General features: G+C 40.1%; 1 protein-coding gene across 1 annotated transcript; it reads right to left on the bottom strand.

The window, feature by feature from the left end:
• Positions 1-2,897: 2,897 nt before the first annotated feature.
• adgrg1 (adhesion G protein-coupled receptor G1) lies at positions 2,898-13,217 on the bottom strand (the record flags this gene model as incomplete). The annotated part of the gene is made up of 12 exons (XM_084001576.1): positions 2,898-3,031; positions 3,860-4,134; positions 4,244-4,343; positions 4,434-4,702; positions 4,810-4,925; positions 5,119-5,225; positions 5,340-5,382; positions 6,437-6,553; positions 6,705-6,751; positions 9,199-9,385; positions 9,913-10,178; positions 13,154-13,217. The coding sequence occupies 12 exons, from the start codon at positions 13,215-13,217 to the stop codon at positions 2,898-2,900; spliced, it is 1,725 nt and encodes a 574-aa protein (XP_083857702.1).
• Positions 13,218-22,010: the final 8,793 nt, after the last annotated feature.

Below are 22,010 nucleotides of genomic sequence, written 5' to 3'. Positions count from 1 at the left end.
TCATGCAGATAGAAAAACAAGAATCAGTAAAGTCACAATTATTTCTTTTAGTTATAGATTTCTATCACAGGCCTAGGTCTAATTAAAAAGTGTTAACTCGACCAACACCTGTGAAGAGAGAATGTTTCAATACCACGTGGCACTAGAAATGATATAACTGAGAATCAACCCATACAAAGATCTATAACAAATGGTGTATATTCCTATATCAAGAATAAACTTACCACATCACCTACAAGGAGATTATTAGCCTATACCATACGCTCTCAATGGGTATTGAAATAGCACATCAAATACCCATAGTGTGGATATACTGATGAAATGTTTTATAATCTTAATGGCTGTATGTCTGTCTGTCTGTCTTCTTTCTATCTTCATTGTACATGTATTTATCTTACATGTACATAGGCTATATGAGAATTCACTCAGCCTATGCAGGCTACACAAACTGTAACTGTGATTATTTTTTTTAAATTTTCATTATTGTTGTTTCCAAACTGATGTTATGGGCTTACCTTCCACAGTAAAACTTACTCCATTATATCGCTGCAACCAGTCTCATGCGATTGCCATAAGAGTGACACACTGCTGGTGTGTGAAGTGGAGACATGTAATTAGAGGGACCCTGCTATAGGAGCATGAGGCAGGGAGGACCGACCCTTCAGCAATATGTGTCATGTGCCATTGTCATGTTACTGAAGTGTCAGGGATGGTGAAAGACACACAAACAGCACAGAAGTACAGGAGTATGTATTTAAAATGTTTTCAATAGAAAATGACAATTCAGTGTGTTGTGTTTTTACTTAGATTTTATTAGTGCAACTACAATACATTGGGGATGTCAGTAAGACATGCCATAGCCATAGTATAACCAACAAGCCAAGACAAAAACAAAGTTAGCATCTTTGTAACCTCAGTCACTGCCACCTGCAGAAACCCAAACACCACATCCGTGGGTGAAAGTAGAGCACCATGCCTCACTTTTATGAAAACAGAGTTTGTTTTCTAGTCATGTCAGTGGAGGAGACGCCATTGGATTTCACTTAGCAGTCTGAGACCACCATTATCTCAAAATGAGCTGGCATGCCTGCATCGGGCGGCACCACAGATAAAAAGAGTTAAGTATAGGAACATTTTCTGTATGACAAAGTCAAAGTAAACATGTTCCAAATCACCACTGACCACTGATCTTGGGGCACATGTGGGCACACGTAGTGGAGACATTGAGAATTTCAGAGGCAAACAAGCAGCATGTTTGTGATGAGAAAAACACATCTGAAACCTCTAGGGAGGAAACACACAGGCAAAAGATAAGGAGGCATGACAGAGCAGGAAAACAGCAAGCCTTGAATGTGCTTACTGTGCACTGCTGCGTGTGCGCGCACACACACACACACACACACACACACACACACACACACACACAGAAAGACAAACATGTAGCCGTTAGCTCTTTGTAACCAAAACACTTTTATTAAAGCTATATATACAGAATAACTCAAATGTACAAAATAATTTGAACGTCATACAATTTCTCTTTACAAAACAAACAGTGCAAACGTCACAGTATCTAAAAGTCTTTTTGTGCTGTGCTTAGGATAAAAGGAATGTCATTAAAATGAAAAAAATGGTTATGTAGGAATTTAAAACCTAATTTAAACTGAAAAAAAGACACCATGCCAAAACTGTTTGAACTATTACTCAATTTAAATGGATTTGGTCCATTTTAAGACTTAAACTGAAAGTCTAAATACAGACTAGACTATACTCTAGCTTGAGTCAGTCTACAACATTATCAAACATATAGCTAATTTACAATGCATGCATACTGTTTATGAAATGTTGTCAATTACAAGAACCACAGACAAGACAACTCACTGAGGTTCTATACACTGAAAACTGAAAGTCTAAAGTGCTACCGTATAAGATGTCACAATAAAATAAAAGTGTACAAAGAAGCAGAAATAAAAAGCTTATCTACGGTTCAACAAGAGCGTCCATAATAAAAATAATAACAATAATGATATACAATTTTCACAATATATTGAACACCAAAGCAGTGACTGTACTCGTTTAACTTCTCAACGTCCGTCTGGAAATGAAGCTTAAATTCATCTCTAGATTAGAACGTAAAATCTCAAATAAATTCTTTACTTTTTTATTTTATTTTAAACTAGAGCCAGTCTAGGTAATTTTACAAATACAGACTCCGGGCCTGTATCATTGTTTTCCTGAGTGATTTCTCCTCCACTGCACCAGAGAAGAAGAATCAAGTAATTAAATATCTTTATACTTCCAGCAAGGTGAGAGCCAATTATGGCTAGAATTGACAAAAAAAGAAAAAAAAGAAATTAACCCACACCAGAATGAGATCTGGGGGCTCAGCCCTGTGGTCCTTTAGCTGCTAATGTTACATATTGTGGCTATAAACAAAAATGATTGTTTACAAAATGCAGATATGGACATAAAATAGAAAATGCCTGTGCAGAGCGACAGTCAAGGTGCTGGTAGAAGAAACCTGAAGAAGCCACATATGATCATATAGCAGATATGAACATATTTAGCTTCTTCTTATGGATGATGAATGAAAACATTTAGAGACACCAGTTAATTAATGAGCTTGTGCTAATGCTACTGGTGCTTCAGTCATAGGAGTGCTGACCTATCATTTCATCCACATCTGAGCATGTCTGTGATGTCTAATGCAAAAAGGGCACCTGAATGATAGGTGTAGGGATCAATGGAGATATTATTCACTGCTTGTTGGGGTCACATTGAAATTCACTCTTCATTTGTGCTCAGGGGGTTGCTGCAATGTCTTATTGAGCGTTCTCCTTCGCATCATGGAAACCTTAATTTTTACATAACTGCTGCAGCTTTTTTTATGTACCACATGTTCATGATTCCCTTGAGCTCTTGGGCTGTAACATGTGTTGCCTGGTAGATCCAGTGCTGTTGCTGCCAAGAGCAGAACCACCAGTCTGTTTCCGTATCCACTCGAGCATGGAGAACCGCAGCATCAGAAGAAAGCCTGGGGGAACAGAGCATACACAAGATTCATTCATCCATCTTCCAGTTTCCAAAATCAAATGTCAAAGCATACAGAAACTGTATATAGGTGAAATTTAAATACACTTACAAAAAGAAGTTGTTCATTTTAAAAAATATCTGACTTCAGCTCAGGTTTTCCTACCACTGATCCCAAGTTTCACCTCTGGGTGAGTCAGGTTAGAATCAGTTTGGTGTCCTTAGTTTTCTTTTTTTCAGACACATGGTTATTAATAATTTTTGCTAACAGTTATTTTCAACTCTTACTGTAATAATCAATGTTTATATATGCTGAATTTACATGTTTGTGAGTCATCTTTAAAGCGACATGTTAGCTAGTTAGCATTTGAAATTCCCTTTTTCAACTCAGCAGTGTTTGGGTTAATAAGTTTAGCTCTTGGATCTGGATCAAAAACAAATGTGCTGCATGTGAGAGGAAACAGCTTTTCTTCTGATAGGCCACAGTAACAGAAGGCCATGATTAACCACGGCTATTGTCTCATTCCCACACTGATACAATGGACAACTGGCTCCAAACACACAGTCACCAGTCTGTCAGCCAGCAGCAACAATACCTCTGTCCAGGGAGCGACTATATATAGTTAAACCTTCCGTGAAGGTGGCAATTTATTATGCGAATATGTGGCTTCTTGTTGTTCATCTCAATTAAAGTCTGGTGCCATATAATTCTTTGCTATAATGGCTCCTCCACTATTGCATTTGGAGTGTAATGACATTATCACATAAAGCTGGTCTGAGTGAAGCTTGCTTGTGTCTGTTTGTTCTGAAGATGCACACCACAAGTACTGACCTTGAAAAGAGTTGATGATACAGGAGAGGAAGGTAACAGGTTCAAACAGGTGTCCAAGGCCCAGAAAGGTCAAACCCCATGTTGTTCCAAAGAGGCAACTGAGTCCCCAGATGCTGAGAAAAGCCACACGACTCTGCTTCCATTCATCCCTGCTGTGGATCTTTCTATAGACCAGGACGAGCATCACAGTGCCGGAGACCACAAGGATGACCAGGACCGTCATGTTGGTGAAATAGTGAGCCAGCAAGCCCTTTGGATTGTGTTTCATCCAGCACCTACAAACATCAAATACACTGTCAATTAATCCCAGAAAAGATAAATAAAATGCCAGAAGTTCAGCTCTCTGCATGTGTCAAGTATCTTAATCCAAATAATCATGCTCACATCTGATAAGGGTCAGAGACGTCATCGCTTGACACCACCTTTATCTTTCCATAAATGTCTCCTACTCCAGCTAAGATGATAGGAGGCAAAGCAGGGAGACCTGGAGGATGGAGGGTCATACTTTAATGTCACGTTCACCTCAGTGCGTCATTGAATAGATTTATTACAAATACTATAATGTCACACTCACCAAAGCCAATGAAGAGCCACAGTTTCCATATGTCTTTGGGGAGGGGGTTGAACACCATGTACACCAACCAGAAGGTGTGGAAAACCTCTATGCCCATCCAACTGAAGGAGCTGAGCAGAGCGTAGTGGAGCACTGCCCCCACCCAGGTGCACAACTTCTCCCCTCCCACGTTGGCCAGGGTCCCAGTGAAGAAGAAAAGCAGACTGAGGAGAGCAAGAGATGCAGCTAAGCCCAGGTGGATGGATATGGATGGCTCCTTAGATCGTTTGCTGCAGGGTGGGAGTGGAAGGAAAGTGAGAATTGACTTCACTGTTACTAATGATCTTTGTTGTTTCACACTTTGGATCACACTTTATACATCAACATGGAGTATTACCTCTTCCTCCAGAGATAAATGATGAGAACGGCACAGCTGATCACAGACACAGCGCAGCCCAGATGTGAAATAACCGTCAAGGCCAGGAGGTGGCGCACCGGTCGAGGCTCCATTTGCTGCAGTGTGGGACAGATACGGCAATGAGAAAGAGCAGCAAGGTCTTCAAATTGTGAAGCGCTTTATGTGTTGCTTCACAAACAAATTGAGTGTGTGTGTCACTGTCACATTACTCTTTTTTCCGTTTTGTTTGTAATTTTCTTGCATAAAAAAACCCCAAAAAAGACAAGTGTGTCTGCAAACATGTCTCACCACCAGTATAGAGAAGTAAGTCAGATGGTTACAGTTGCACTCGGTGTGCTCATCTCCCATCTGCTTTGTCACACATCCATCCTCCAGCCAGGTGACCTGCGATGGATCTGCAGATGGACAACACTGATTTCAGTATGCTTAATCATCATCTGTGGGAGTTTGAGTAACGGGAAATCCCAGATATGTATTGTATAAATACTGTGCATAAGATTGACTCTTACTTTTCTTGGTGTCCCATGACACACACTTCCGTGTGTGATTTTTCTGAAGAAAAGGGAGAGAGATGTGAGTTATCATTTCTCATTATAATGCTGCACATTTCTTTTTTTTATTTGCATTAAATCACCACAATATTCTCACATCGATTGAAAGAGCTGTCACTAAATGCATGCAGTTGTTATTTTCTACACAAAAGACTGTGTAATAGTAAATACTAATCAGATATAACATTAAACTGAGGGTTCATGTCTGGGTCTGTGTGTGTGTCTGCCTCAGACTACCCAGAGCATGAAGAGAAGAGGTAAGAAAAGAAAGCAAGTGGTTTCTGTGTTTTCTGTTATGACGTGACCGACTGCTCGAAAGAGACGTCATGGAGCAAAACCATTGCAACAGTTGTGTTGGTTTTGTTCACAGCTTTACAGTAAGTGAACAGTCCAGGCTCAGCAACATGTGGTGTCAGAATTTGCGTTTGTTTGCTGCCTGACAGCAAAGTCGCAGGAAATAAGGCCACAATCTCCTCTTCCTGAGTAACAGTAATGAATTATTGCCCACAAGTGCTTTTGCACAACATTATAAATAATGAAAAAAAATATGCCGTGCAATTATTTTGGTACATAGTGATTGCAATATAAGTCATGATTTCAGTTGGAGTGATAGTTTTGGTATTTTCATTTTCATTTTCAACTGGATTTTTAAAAATGATGACAATCTGATTTCTGTTCCTTTATGACAGGATAAAATTATATTTAGGCGTGGGTTTCTCTCTGAAGCAACACAACACTTATGATGCTAACAATGCACGATCATTGTGTTGTGACATACTTTATCTTCTTAATAAAAAAAATCCTTCTCCATCTTGTCTTGGTTGTCACATATTCAAAGGCACAGACACATCAGCTGCTGTACTGTTCATAACTGAGTGAAATAAAGACCCACAAACCTCTTTGATTACTAACTTCAACAATATTTTTCAGTGCACTGTATGTAGCATCAAATACTTGTTTAATTTTGAATTTGCTGAAAATACTGACCAATGAAGTGTGTAGAGATTTAGATAATTGATATAACATGGATCAAACTAACGCAGACACAAACTTACAGATATGGGATCGTGGTAAAAGGCAATCCTGATTGGCTCAGGCAGATCAACGATGATCTTGTTCTCCACAGTAATTTCCACTACATTGTTGAGAATCATGACCTGCTTTTGAACGTCCTGGAACACACAAACACACACTTCATTTAATACCGCTTACATATTCAAACACACCCCTGTCAGTAGAAACAAAGCACTGTTTCAAAGCTTAAACTTGGATCAATAAAAATGGCAGACAGACAGACGAGTGTGTGTGTGAGGTTGTGCTGACTTTTGTCTTCAGCTGCCAGTGTTGGCTAAAGGCAAACAGAGCCTCACCTGAAACACAGAGACGTTTTGGAAGAATGTGCAGCGCACTTTGCTCGTCCCAGTTGCTGCTGCTTGTAGAGCAGGGGGAAGATGGACAGTGGCAATGGGCACTTCAGATGTCCCATCACTGGACTGATAAACAAAATACAGCACAGATGGAGAGAGGATATTAGACATTGGGTCCATTTTCTTTTATTAGTGTGTTTTTACTTGAACTTGTATTATAAGTATTTTAAACTGTTTATTGCACTCTCCACACTTTCTTTCTTTCTCTTTTCTTGGATATGTTTGCCTCTGTTACTGTTACAGTGTATGTATTGTGTATGTAATGTATGTATTGCATGTACAAAGCAGCTGTTACGATGCCACTTGCCCAAGACAAATTTCCCTTGCGGGACAAATAAAGTTAATTTGATTTGAATTCATTCATGAATTCATTTCGAACAGAGGAACTGCTGCCTATAAACCATAGAAATCATAGTGTCAATCCATAAGCATTCAGTTAAATACAGAATGGATATAAAACAAAATATCTCCATGGTTTTCAGATCTCAAGTCAGATTGTTGACAGGATTCATACCACCGAGCTACTCTACTTGAGACTGTGCATCACAAACCCATGGTGTACACTCTGTAATGAGTAGACTGTGTGCAGATTGATGGGTACATAGAGAAATGTCTCTATTTTAAGCTAGTTTGAAGGGAAAAAATGTCAGGTCTCAACATCCATCCTCTACTTGTCAGTAAAATGCTGCTATCAGCCACTTTCATGTGGCTCAGCTCTCACCTATTTTCTGAGCTAAATCACCACCACCCTCAACTTGAGTACATACTCACTGGCCAGTTTAAGATCCTGCTATAAAGTGAGTCCCTGATTAGCAGTCTGGATATAGTCTCGTTGGACTCGCCACAGTGGGTTCATCAAGTTACTACTGAAATATTGTTATTGTCTCTTTGCGTCTGACATGAACTGTGCTTTATTTTTGAGTATGCAGCAAAAAAGATAAAAAAAAACAGCACTGCTGACACAATCAATACTACAGATGTGGCCTGTGCAGATTTATGACGATATAAGACTAGCATCCTATTCCTATTACCTGTCAGCTTTATAAAAGGTTGTAAGATCCTTTTTATTAGTTTCCAAATCACTCAAGCACCTGAATACAAGTCACATATGTTTTTCATTTAGACTCCCACTGCCCTTTTTAACTGTTCCTAGAACAACATGGAGAGGCAGCAGTCTGCAGTTACGCCTGTGGAGCAGCCTGCCACAGGACCTGAGGACAGCATAATCTCTAGATTTCAAAGGAGGAATATGACAATGTGTTTGATCTATTATTATTTATGAATTTTTTCTTAAACCATAATCATTGAACCCTGTTTGAATCGTTTTGCTGCTTTTCGTCTTGTTGCTGTTGCTGAACCAACTGATCCTGTCAAGAACTATCAGGTAAAAGTATCATTCCTTTGTGCTAAAAAAATAACACTCTCTAGTTCACAAATCCATAGCTGAAATGATTCCCATCAAATCCACCATTCACTGCTAATTGAGAAATATCTGCTGAGAAATGTTAAATGAAACCAATAAGCCACTTTTTAATGAAATGAAACAATGAATTTCCGATTAGTTTTTAAAATATTGTTCCTTCATTAAGCTGAGCACAACTCACAGGCTTGAAGCACTGTGAGATAGAATAACACTGTTCTGAACAAACATCATGTTGGTGTTGATATTTGTTGAGAATTTCCTCTACAATTAATTTTTTTGAAGATTTTGATTTGTAGCTCCATCCCAAAAGTAATGATGAGTCACCTCTTTGTGAGTCTGTTTTATAGGTGATGAGAGGTTGATGCCTTTGAAACCGTCCGTCATGTTCACTTCAACGCTGTTGAAACTGCAGGAATCGATCCTGCACACACACACACACACATTCACACACCCATCATCACGACATTGATTAAAAAACTGGTTTCAGATGGTTATTTAAAGAAAGCAACCAACGCCCTAACATACTTTTTTAGTTTAGCTTCCTGTTTATGGCAAATGTTTACGCTCTTGATTACTGAACATAAAACTAGACAGAAGAGGCATCGGCAATCAAGAGTCCTATGAGGAAGGATGTTGAGAAAACACCCTGTCATGCTACTTCTACTGTAAATCTGACGATGTATTTGAGAAAAAACAAAGAGGAAATTACATGTTGTCTTGGGTGGGTCTTTGACCTGCTCCTGCACATAGATCTTCTGCTAAAAATAAAAAAATGAAATAAAATAACAAAGCAGGTTTGAATTTGACATGCTTAACACATTTCACACATTTGACTGAACAAATAAGGTCTTCAAGCACAATCAAAACTGAATTATTAGAGCAGAAAATGATACAAAACAATTATGTACGATGCATAAAACTTTCATCTTGCTCATAGATTACAAAGATGACATCCAAGCGTCCTTACTGCAGTTGACAGATTCCCCTTTGAACTTGTAGCCACTGCGTGTTTTGTTGGTGATAAAATCTGTTCGAAGCGTCCCGTTGGTGATGCCGTAGGTAGCCTCGGGTTGAGCTGAGCTGTCAGACAGGTGAGTGCAGTAGGACCCCCTCAGGGTGTCTTTTGGGCACAGGGTGTGATTCTTTCCTGCAAGCTGCAGCAAAACAAAGACAAATCAAAAGTGTGCAACACTTGAGACACTCTTTAACAGTGTATTACATACAGTACATCCCTAACCCTAAACATACAGTATTATACACATTTCAGGGCCATTGTATAGGGGAGAAAGGTGATGATAATTCTAGGGGCCCAGCAGTCTAACCCCAGTAGTCTAATCTTTGTATGACTGAATTATTCTGCATAAGACCCTGACTAATACTCATAGTAATGCTGCATTAGCATCAACACAAAGTAGGCTAAATAAAAAATGATAATACATACATAGTCTAAGAAAAAAAGTGGAAAAGTCAGGGCCCCACTTTAGTATTCTTTCAGGGGCCCCAGAATTCCTAGCAACGGCCCTGATACATTTACAGTATATTGTATATAACATATTTCATGTACATGCATTTTAGTGTAACCCACACTAAGCCAGATACTGGGTGAAAAACAAAATTGTAGGCCTACATGAGCTTTTAGCTTTAAGTCCTCATCTAGCCTCCTTCCTCCTCCACTCTTTACCTGCAGCGTTAACTGGTCCAGCAGTGGTTCCCAGTACAGGCAGAAGTTTGTCTCCTTCTCTGTATCTAGTCCGAGCTTGTGATGGGGAATCATGTCACACCGTCGACACCGGCTAGTGATCTGTCCACTGATGGACAGAAAGAGCATATCGGCAAATATCGAGATCCCATCACAGCCTGGGGTCAGCTGGACGTTCACGCTCAGGGGGTTGTTGCCATGGCGCCAGATGCCACAAAATGTCAAGTCCTGATCACTCTCACTTGAACCTGAGGGAGACAAAAGCAGACACACATTGACTGAAGGACAAAAGGCTTGACTGTTGTTAAAATATATGAGTAGTGAACACAATACTGAAACAAAGCCAGAGACAAGCTCCTGAGATAAATAAAGATCTGGTTGTTTATTTTGAAACCATGTCTTCCATTATTCTGATGAGCCCAAATAATTGTCAATAAGATTTTGGCCTTGAGGAAGGATGTTCAAAAGATAAATTCAAAGTCTATTGTAAACCTGTAAAAAATTCACGATGAGAACATGACAAAAAAAAGAAAGATTGGTGGTTGTAGAAAAACGTGATATTATTGTGAGGTTACACTTTTATTTTTTCTTAATTTAGGAGGAGTATCGTTCGTTTATACCTTGGTATGAATGACAATAAAGGTACTCAACTCGTATCTTTACACCTCATTCATTCCAAATGTTTTCCTTGCCCATTATTGTAATCAGCTGACTTTCACAAACACACACTTTGGCTAATAGTTAAATACTCTATTTAATCGTAGTGATCAAGAGATAGACGTCAATACTCATCCATTCCATCTTACGCAGGACTGTATAGTGCAATGAATTCTGGGTAAATAATTACAATGTTTTTTTCTGACAAATGAAGCACATCCAACTTTCATCTGACTTTTTGGAGGCATTCATCAATTACAGGGAAATTCAAACTGTGCAACAATGAAATGTGTCCAGGCCGCTGTAAAATATCTTTGTGAAAAGGGCCACAGGTGTTTTCGGTTACTAATCAGATTTTGCAACAATCTCAACCAGCCAATCACACAGTCAGTTGAAATGAATGGTCCCACAAAATAGTTTTTACTTCCTTTAAATAGCTAGTGTGAGGAAGTTAGTTGGAGGCCTGCTAGAACACTAGTGGTAATTTGATGATCAGACTCATCTGATGCGCCTGTCGTGTAGGTTTCGATCATGTTTCTGGTCACATTGAAATTTTTTTGCGTCATCACAAACCAGTCAGTTGAAGAATGTACAAATAAGCACAACATTAAGGAAGTGGTGTGTGTGATTTTTCAGAGGTTTGCCCTCAAAAGTCGAAGTGACAAAAACATTGCAGAACAGAAAAGCACACAGTGTATGTCCTCCCATAGCATTGTGCAGAGGGTTAACAAATTACCACAACTGCACAAGTTAAACGCAACTTCATCAGCACACAGCTCATCTCCTGGCTGTCCGCATACTTCCTGCTCCAACCAAACACAACGATGCGCTAGACACTCAAGTCCCACTGTGCACACACAAATCTCTGACATGTTGAGAGAGTAATTGCATGGGTTTGCAAAGGGCTATTTACAACCACATGTTCTGAATTATTTCATGAGCTAAACATCTTGACTGCCTTGCTTCAATATATTGATGCCAGGGATGATGGGACGTTTTAATTACTACAAGCGCAACCTTCATAGCTTGTATTGTTTACCTCCTTAACTTCATGCATCTCTGATAAAAAGAAGCTTTTATACACTATACTCACAAAAAGTCAGGGATATTTGGCTTTTGGGTGAAATTTGAATGCACCTAATATGCACTTTAACCTTTACAGGTGAACTTAATTTGACCTTCTCTAAACTTTTGAATGCACATGTCCAACTGTTCAATCTCTCATAACATAACATGCTGTTCTCTAACAAGGGGATTAACAGCAGAAATCACTATCTACGATCTATCTATCTATCTATCTATCTATCTATCTATCTATCTATCTATCTATCTATCTATCTATCTATCTATCTATCTATCTATCTATCTATCTATCTATCTATCTAAACAGTCCTCTTCATCATGCTGTTCACATTCTGACATCATGAGACCAAGACGACACCTCACAGTCAATCAACAGTACCTAGCCATTATGAGGCTTCAAACAGGATGTCCACTGAGGTTAGAGTGTCACAGAGTCTCATCAGCAGGTTGCAAAAGAGACAGACTGGAAGAGTCATGGAAAGACAGAGAAGTGGACGTCTTTAGTTCACATGACAACTTATTGAAACATGGACATTTTTTGTTGTGGTATACCACCACTGATGTGAGCTTTTGTTTCAATAAATTGTTTGAGATGAAGAAATTACTGTTTCATACTAAAATGACTATAATATCATTGTAGTAGTAGTTTTTTGTGAGTAGTGTATATAGAGTAGAAAGAAAACATTGACACTGTGTGTAGAAATGATTGTGAATTATTCCTAATTAATAGACTATGGGGATGTTTTCAGTTTATTTCTGGTGTTTGGATTTTCTCAGAAAAAAGTGTCACAAAAGCAAAAGATGATGATACGTAAAAGTCTGGTCTGGTTGGGGAAAAAAAGAGTGTGCCAGAACAAAAAATCAAGTGCACTTTTTTACAGCTGCTGTGTTTGAGAGGTTGATATGAGTCGCAGAGCCCTCCCCGATCGTCACCACACACACAGCTTGTGTGAGCTGCTGTCTGTGAAACTGAATAATCACCACAAACCATTCTGCTACACATTTCACTTGGGAAGTTTTGAAGCAAACATCTGCCTGCTCTACCCCACAACACACAATATCAGACAGAATGGAAGCACAGATCACAACACTGACAGTTCAGAAGTAATTTTTGAAAGGCTTAAAAGCAATTAATAAGGAGACTACATCTGCTTCGGATGAGAAAAAGTTGGCCAATGTGTTTTTTGGTTTGTTTTTTGTGACCTTAACCGCGTACCACCATTGAATATTTTGGTAGTAGACACACTGGCCTACTTTCAACCCTGACTGACACCCAGACAGCTCGTAGTACAAGCGAAACTGCATTGGTGGCAAAAATACATTTGCTTGTGTGTCTGCAAAACATCTTCCTTTGTTTAGGGAGGCCCTTGTCTAATGACTCAAAGATAAGTTCTAGTGGTCACTTCACAAACAAGTCAACAAACACCAGATGCTCTGGAAAACCTGCAGAGAGAAAAAGAAATATTCAGAGTGATTATCTTACCTGTGGAGAGGAGGATGCTCAAGATGAACACAAGCCTCATGCTGTTTGTCAGTCTGGGCTCCATTGGTAACAGCTGCCAAAAGGAAAACACAGAAAGTCAAATGCAGTTGCAGAAGGGGAAGAAATCTATAATGTATGTATCTTCATAGGCAGGCCGTATAGCCAGTCAGCGAGATAACCCACCCACCCGCCCACAATTGAAACCAGCTGCTGATATTAGAGTTCATAGAGTGAATTTGCGGCTAGTATTTAAAATAGAATACTTTAATGTCATTGCACAAAAGATACAGTGAAATGTGTTAAATATAACTGAACCACAAACATGACTCTCATATTATTTCTATGTGCAGACGCAGATCTTATGTACACTATAAAAAATAGTCCCTGTGTAGACACAGCACAGGTTTGACATTGTGGTGGAACATTGCTGTGATTGGTATTCCCCTTGTAATAAGTGGTAACATAGTCTTTGAAGTAGTTATAGTAAGACCATGTTGCAATCCTGTTAACTCCATTAGTGGAGACATAAAGAAACAGTTTTTTTAATGATAGTATTCTTAGCCGGACCTCTGGTTTGTTATCTCAGCTCCCCTTAAATGAATACAAATGAGCTCACGCTCAAAATACACAAAGGGACCTTTATATGCTGTTATCAATGGAAACAGTCTTCCCCTTTAGCTTGTACACACAGACGTGCCAACAATCCACTTTTTCCATCACCCTATAGCAACTTGATTTTGACACAGATGATAGACTGTCAATGAATGTCAGACATTGCAACAAAACACACAAACTTGCATCATCTTAGACTTCATGAGAAAAATGTGAATGTAACCAGACAGACACATGTGTTAATCAGCCACACACACACACACACACACACACACACATGATTCCTGCAAATTCATCCCAGACAGCTGTCACCAGACAGACTTTCAAAGTTTCACATGCACCCTCAACCCACTTGTCAGCTTCGTAGCAGCATAGGAACATAAACCCACAGTCACACAGTCAGCTCCGTGACTGCACGGCCTTACTGTAGAGTACATGAGACATTGCGGGGGACAGAGAAATGAAGACAGACTGTGGAGGGGGAAACAGAGGTTCGTGGTTGTCGTCAACATCAGAGGACAGACAGGAACCAGTTGAACCAAAGAAAGAAGTAAAGACAGAGACAAGACTGTACAGTTCAGCAGGCCATGCTATATTAAGTTACATGCGCTGATTGACACACCTGACACATACAAAGAAGCAAGTTTAAGCAATTTATTACAAGTTACAAATGCTTTTTGGGGTAGATCAACACTTTTAACAGCTATGTTGTACTTCACTGTGGCCACTTCAAAACACGCCACTGTAAGTTTTGGACCAAAGATATCAAAATTGACACGTTTCTACAGTGTTAGGAGGCAGATGGTGCATCAGCAAATGGTAAAGAACAGCGAGAGCTAGCCTGCTTCAGCTAGGGCAAGGTTTCACTTGTGTTAGCATTTAATTAGCCTAATTAAAACATGGATTTGATCCTCAAATGTGCAATATCAGCACAAAGAGATGCCTCTTTCAATACTGTAAATGTTTGAAGACATGCTTTTATGACCTGCGTATTTGGCCATATACAGTACATATAGTATAATAGTGATCTGGTTGTTTGCTCATGCTCTGGTTGTCCATTTCATTATCTGTTGCAACTGACATGTTTGTGTCTGTACATGCGTGCCAACATGGAGGTAGGATGTGATGTGGCAGCTTTTAATAGCCCCTTTTGTACAGCAAGTATTCACAGATGCATCAATTCAATTTATATGTACAGTTAACCATGCAGGTCAACATAATACCAAAGGCTTTAAAGGGATAGTTCAACATTTTGGCAAATTTGCCTATTGCCATAATCCCTATAGTCACAGGGGTAGGTTCATTACTTTTAATTATCGGTGCATGTTGTGTTGAGATCTGCGGGGCAGAAACGTGAGCTGCTCAGTGAACACAATGGAGGTGAATGGTACAGGTCCCCTGTCCCTGATCAAACTCATCAAATACACAATCCAACAACTCCAAAACGCTCTCATGGAGAAGTTGTGACCTGCACATTCACCACGCTATGAAATAATAATGTAACATTATGAGTCAGAGTTGTTTTCAAGATTTCTGGGTATTTGCTTCATGTGTCGTAATGTTACGTAATTATACATGATTATTTCACAGCGTGGCAAATGTGCACTATGTGAATGAGAACTGAACTATCCCTTTAAATCATCCTCTGCTTAGTTTAATTATGATATTTATCACACTATTACATTGCTTGTTTTCTGTTAATCTGCAAGAGCTGTAGTAAATTTGATGTGTTTGGCAGTGACAATACAAGAATCTGCAAGAAATTTGAAAATTAGCAGCCAGCCAGGACGGGGTGCAGGAAGGTGTTTGTCATGTCGATAGATTACAGCAAGATGCAGGGCAGAGACAGGTCCTGAAGTTAAGTGCTCTCATGCAAAGACATGCGTCAATCAAAACCTCAACCACATATTCAGCTGGTGGTTTCAACGCAGGTCACGGAAAAGTAACTGCCACATGTTCTTTGCTGCTACTGATGTAACACAAAAAAAGGAATTACCATACACAATATTAAATGTGATATGAACTTCCTTAAATTCTAAGTACACAAAGTGAAACTATAACATTTTTCACATGACAGGTCTGTGGGTTTCCTACTTCCCTTTTTGATCATTATGGCAATTAATGTAAAGGTGCTAAGGTGAGACTTCACAGTAGTTAATGATGAGGAACTACTGTACCAACACCAACCGAAACACAACCTCTTGTATGCATCAGCAATTAAGCGAGATCAGCAGAAATCCCCAAGGTTAAAATTAATGTAGGATCACTTCAGAAGCCACACAATGATTCATATTGAAACTGACTCATCTCTTTTTTTGGGGATGGGTAGGCATACAGTACACTATGATGTTGACTTTCTTAACACACACCCAGAACCTCAGAAACCAAGAGAGCGCACAGGCAAGCAGCCCTGCGACCTATACGGATGTGAAGATAGGGTGGTGGTCTACGATGCAAGACTGCCATGGTTGTACTATGGTGCAACCATGCCTGTAAAAAAAAAACCAACAGCACACTAACCTATCCACTGGGCGAAGGTGAGTCATGGTAAGTGGTCTATTTGCAAGCTGAATTAAACACGTTGATATATTTTCTGCTAAATTGTTATTTTTTCTGGAAACGTGAATAACTTTAATTGAAAAAAAACATCACAGAATGGAAATTAAGATAAAGCATAGATAAAACCAAAGCAGTTTTCTGGCCGATGAGTTAAAAATTTGTTTGATTGTCAATCCCATATATAACTCAAATTCATACATTCACTTAACACAACAAAACAACACATATTGGAATAAAAAGACACAAGTTCTAAAACATTACATTGTTACAACTTCAACTTCGCATACCATTTGATTAAAACTTTTTCATCAGCTCAGTTTTATTTTCTCTGCTGTAGAGAACGATACATACTTGGCTAAATTTTGACCAGGGTACACTGCCATGTTTTGGGGGGTAATGGGGTGACATAACTCTGCAACAAGACCCTTCCACCGAGTAACACGCTGATGGTGAAATCATACACAGCATGAGCATCATTATGTGTGAAATCACATCAGCCTAAACTAAGCCCAACTTAGTAGGGCTTTGTGAATATCAGCAGTATATTGATGAGGAAGGCCGCCACTTGCACTGAGGAAGACAGTATACCAGTGTCACCCCACCCACAGACAACCAGCAAGTGTGAACACAGTGGACGTCTTAGTCACACTCGAGAGAGAGGAGGCACCTTCACAAAACTCTGCTGTATACGGGTATGTGTGCCCCTCTATTCTGCACCGAATACAGGATGTGTCTGTCCTCAGTGATCAGATCATCGGTTTCACTCATCATTTCACTGTAAAGCTGACTACAACTCACTCATTTACTCACTCACGGCACTGTAAAGCCACATGTGCAATGGTCTGTACAGGAGCATTTAACAAAACATGATTTAACAAAATAGAAAAACTATTTACTCCTTCTCAGCTCAGACCTATGTTCTCCTTCCCTCTTTTATACTTTTAGGCTGCTGAATGGGCAGAACATGTAAACCAACTCTACTTCTACCCCCACCCTTCCCCTATTGTCCCCGCACGGCACCCAGGCATCAATTCAGCGCAAGAATTTCCCGTTTTCTTTCATTTCCCACCTCTGTGAGCGAGAGGAACAAACAAAGACTGGTATAAATGTGTGTGTGTGTGTGCGTGAGAGAGAGAAAGTGAGACTGGAATGCTGCTCACACACCATTAATTTAGGATTTCTCTTTTTCATACCACACTCATCTTGAAACCTGTTGCTTCACAGCACCGATACATCACTCCTACACATATGTGTTTGTGTTTGAATGCACGCCTGCAACTCATGTGTGAACGAGACAAGCCTAGTAAACTCCTGACCTCTGCGTCTGTCGCTCTGTATTCCAGTAAAATCTCCCTTGTGCCGCCTGATCTTTCCATCACATAGGGGTCTGACTCACCCATCTATATTATTCATCTTTCAAGCCTTGTCTGACTTCATGCTCACTGGCGTGTTAGACAAAATGATGTGTGGCACAGACAGCAGATAAAGGGGACAGTGTGGGCAACGAATACATTCATCTGAGACATGTCTGACTCATTTTCAGAGCTACAGAGGTGCTAAATTTGTATCTTTATCCACACTAATCAGTATTGGTTGGTCAAGGTTAGGCCCAACAGCTATGAGATGTAATGCCCCTAAATTTCCTACAATCACTCATGGTCCTCAGAGGATGGCACCCAATGACTCTGGTGATCTCCCTGACTTTACTTTTAGTGCCACATGAGCTTAACAGTTTTTTTTTGTTTTGTTTTATCTTACTAAACATTAAAACCAATAGCCATGACATTTGGTTTCCTATGCAGATGATAAATTATTTCATTTCTCAAATAGGCCTACTTTGTTTGGTTTATGACCAACATCCTACAATGGCCAGAAATAAAAACCTAATGTTAGGCCCTAAACGAAACTAGACTGACTGAAAACCTGATTAAGCTCTTACATCTCTCTACCAAGTTAGTCTCGCTCGCCAGACCCTCCTCCAGAGAAGAAGGGTCTGGCTGGTCCCGTATGATTCTGCGATCAGAGAGAAAAACGCTCCGGCCGTTTGGAATTCTTTCAACCAGTCACAATCGTTGTGGTCGGCGCCATAGCAACGGTGCGCTTTGGGACCGCGCAGAGCGATAGATATAAGCGGTGTAACGATGGTCGGCAACAGCTGACGGACATTTCTTCTTCTGTTCAGTTCATGACCAGGATGTATAATAGATCCATGGTTCGGTTCCTGTTGTTGTTTGTTGATGTTTCCCTTTACCGGGCGGACTGTGAAAGCTGCAGGAGGCGGGACTTCCGCCGGGTGGCTCACTCCGACCAATCAGAGGCTAATCGCAGCAACACACTTCCGTCAGGCCAGACTACTACCAAGTCAACAACAGTTGATAAAAGTGTGAGCATAAACACAGAGCTGTAAATGCTGTCCCAGGCAATCAACAATGTTGTAGAATATAAATAAAACATCTTGATATTGGATTTACCACAGACCTTAGCCATCTTATTAAAACACAATCAATACAAACCTACAGACTTCGAACCTTCAGTGCTAAAATGCTAAATGTCCGGGTTTCAGGACTGAGGCACTCTGTTAGCATGTGGCATGTCTAAAACATTGAAATGGTAATGATAGTTACCTGCTAATGATCAGCATTGTCAATCTGAGTGTGTTAGTATATCAATAACAGTTCTGCTGTGCATAAGTGCAGCTTCACAGCACTGCAATCGAGGCATGCCATCTACTAGAAAACCACAGGGTTCAGCTGCCCAAACCGCTTTGTATTTTACCACACAAATAAATGTGAGACTTCAATGGGCTTTCTACTAAAAAGTAGATCTGACTGCACCCAAAATCCTACCTGTCCGACCTGTTTTGAGTGAATTAAAATACCTGGAAAATACCACTTCTTGCCCTCCTGAAAGATTTCAGAGACCCTGATTGTCATATTTTATGTCTGTACCTCTGTATTGCTGACTGCTCACCTGAACCAAATGTTGTAATTTCATCATCTCAATTTTCCTGCACTTTAATTTAGGTAAAGCCAACCAAAAAGCCTTACACTAAGGAAAGCTGACATCCAGGTGAGAAGTCAGAGGGATGAAGGTGCGACATGCCACTGGTCCAGATGGTGAGGCTCATTGCTGGTCAAGTCAAAGTGGAGCACAACCTGAGCCTGAAGCTGCTGAGAGTACTACAGTGATGGAAACAATCCTCCATACATGGTACTGGTACTGAAGACTCCATAATACAAGGAGCTAAGCGGCTTCATGCCAGACCAGGAAAACCATGCCAGACTGGATACAGGAAGACCACGTAGCAGTTGGTCCTTCTGTGACTCTGTGGTGACATCAGCCATCAGGAAAAGCCTGAACAGACTGATCAAGAAGCTTATCTCTGCTCTGGTGGGATTCCCCCTCGACCCAGTGGAGGTAGTTTGGGTAACAGGGAGATGATGGCTACGCTATCATCCCTGTTGAAAAACATCTCCCACTCCATACAGGGCGTGCTGACAACACCGAGCAGCTCTTTCGGTAACAGGCTGCTGCTGCATGCACCCATGATGTGTGAAGGAGAGATACTGCAGGTCTTTCCTGTCTGTTGCCATCAGACAAACACTGCAAACAGTAGACCACACACACCAAAGACTGACAATTCAACCCGTGTGATAATTTACTATCTCTATCTGCAAGAATTTTTTGGATATCGTCCTGCAAGACTTTCAGTCTGCAGTCACTCTACTCCTCTACAGGCAGCGGAGTGAAAGAGCAAAGAATGTGCATGGAAGAGTAATTCAAGGAACAAAAGCAGCTCTTTGTTGTCAGGCCTTTGAGCTGAAGTGACAGTGAGCGTGAATAAGGGTCAAAGATCACTGGCTGGTTCGGAGGCTGTTTAAGCCAATGGTTAAAAGACATACACACAAACAGTTCTGACAGCCTGCACAACACTCAGCCAAAATGAAAAGCAAAGTATGAAGGATAAAGACTTCTTTGGAAAACCAAATTGTAACATGAGTAGATTTAGCTTGGTGTATTTCTATTTCCATTTTTTCTCTTTCCCTCAAGAGTCAAATTCATGGTTTTAGGAAAAGCAAAACACAACACAATCACATTCAGGAAACAGACGCTTCACCCTTATTTGTCCGAAACAACACAGTGGCCTTAGTCATTTGTCTGTCTGCAGCATGGACTGCACTGTGCTACAATGTTGTGTTGCACTGCCGACATGGCTACAGATAAGAGTTGGACATGTTTTAAAAATACAAGCAACTTGACTGCTGTAGTCATTTTGACTCACAGCAACATCACAAACAGCTTAGGACTTGTGTGTGAAAATAGCAGGTTACAGTCATAGTGAACTCCTATAGAGAAAAAAAACTTCTGAAAGTGAGAGTCATTTTATCTAATTGAAAATATACCAGCTGGCTTTGTTTTTGTCTCACCAGGAGCAGGACACACTAAAGTAAAACCGGGAAAAGCAGGAATGAGCTCCGAGTCCTCTGCACAGAAACACTTCAAGTTGAAGTGGAAGGCTAGAAGTAATATGGCCGATGAGGAATGCTCCCTAGGCTACATTTGTATTAGGACCTTGCATTCTTTCTGATAGCACCATAGTGATGCAGTGTGCGCGTCTGCATGAGTGTGTATGTGTGCCTTTATCTGTATCTTGGTATCCTCCGTGAGGAAATTAGAGGAGCAGGTGGAATGCTGCTGCAGATATTTCCTCCGGGGCTATGAATAAATCAATAAAACAACACACACACACACACACACACACACACACACACACACACACACACACACACATAAAGACAAAAACACACATATGTACAGACAAAAGGCTGCATATTATTAGGCTTAAATCACCCCCAGTGTGGCCTTAAGTCCTGGTCACAAGGTTCACAGGCTTTCTTTCACTCATTATGAAAAATTATGTCAGCACAACAGACAGGATGCTTTTGCAATGAGTCACACACCCACTGCACATTTGCATTTCAAGGGATAGAGAGAAAAAAACCATCCAGATCTGAATGTGGTAGTTTACACATGTTTACACAGTGCCCAGGTCTTCTAAGGCGTTTTCACAACCTTTTTTGTTTTGTTTTTTGTTTTCACTGAGTGAAGTCTTTTGATTGTGTTCCTACAGGAAACCTCATCTTACAGCTGAGATGAGAGACACACAGGTTTGATTTCTCACTTTCAGCAATGATGAAGTACATCATCCAAGCATCAATGCCCTGTAATCCAAGGCCATTCAAAGACCAACAGGCCTGGAAAATGATACAATTAGCCTACACACAATTTAAATCACACCTTTAGCATCTCCTTCACCATTTACCACACTCTTCTATTGGAGAGTGGGCCTACATAAAATGTGTTTAAATAAAAGAAAAAGAAAAAATACCATAGCCTACAACAAAATAAAATGTAAAAAAAAAAAATATATATATAGGCTATATATTTTTTCCCCCAAATAAACAGTTTGTAGCTACAGAAAGGTATTTAAAAAGTGAAAATATGAGTTTTAAATGAATCTCTAATGTGCTAAAAATCTAAAATTATAGCATAGTAGACAATGTGGCTTGTTTCTACAAACATAACGTTGTAGGCTAAGTAACGCAGGCTTACCTTGAGTAGTTTTAGACTTTCTGAAGGATGGACTTTCAAATTCAGTCGATAAACCGGTGTCAGCTCGACCACG

The sequence above is a fragment of the Trachurus trachurus genome (assembly GCF_905171665.1).
Source record: "Trachurus trachurus genome assembly, chromosome: 3".
NCBI lineage: Eukaryota > Metazoa > Chordata > Actinopteri > Carangiformes > Carangidae > Trachurus > Trachurus trachurus.
The sequence above is the reverse complement of the archived record's forward strand: the minus strand, read 5'-3'. Positions and strand labels throughout refer to the sequence as shown.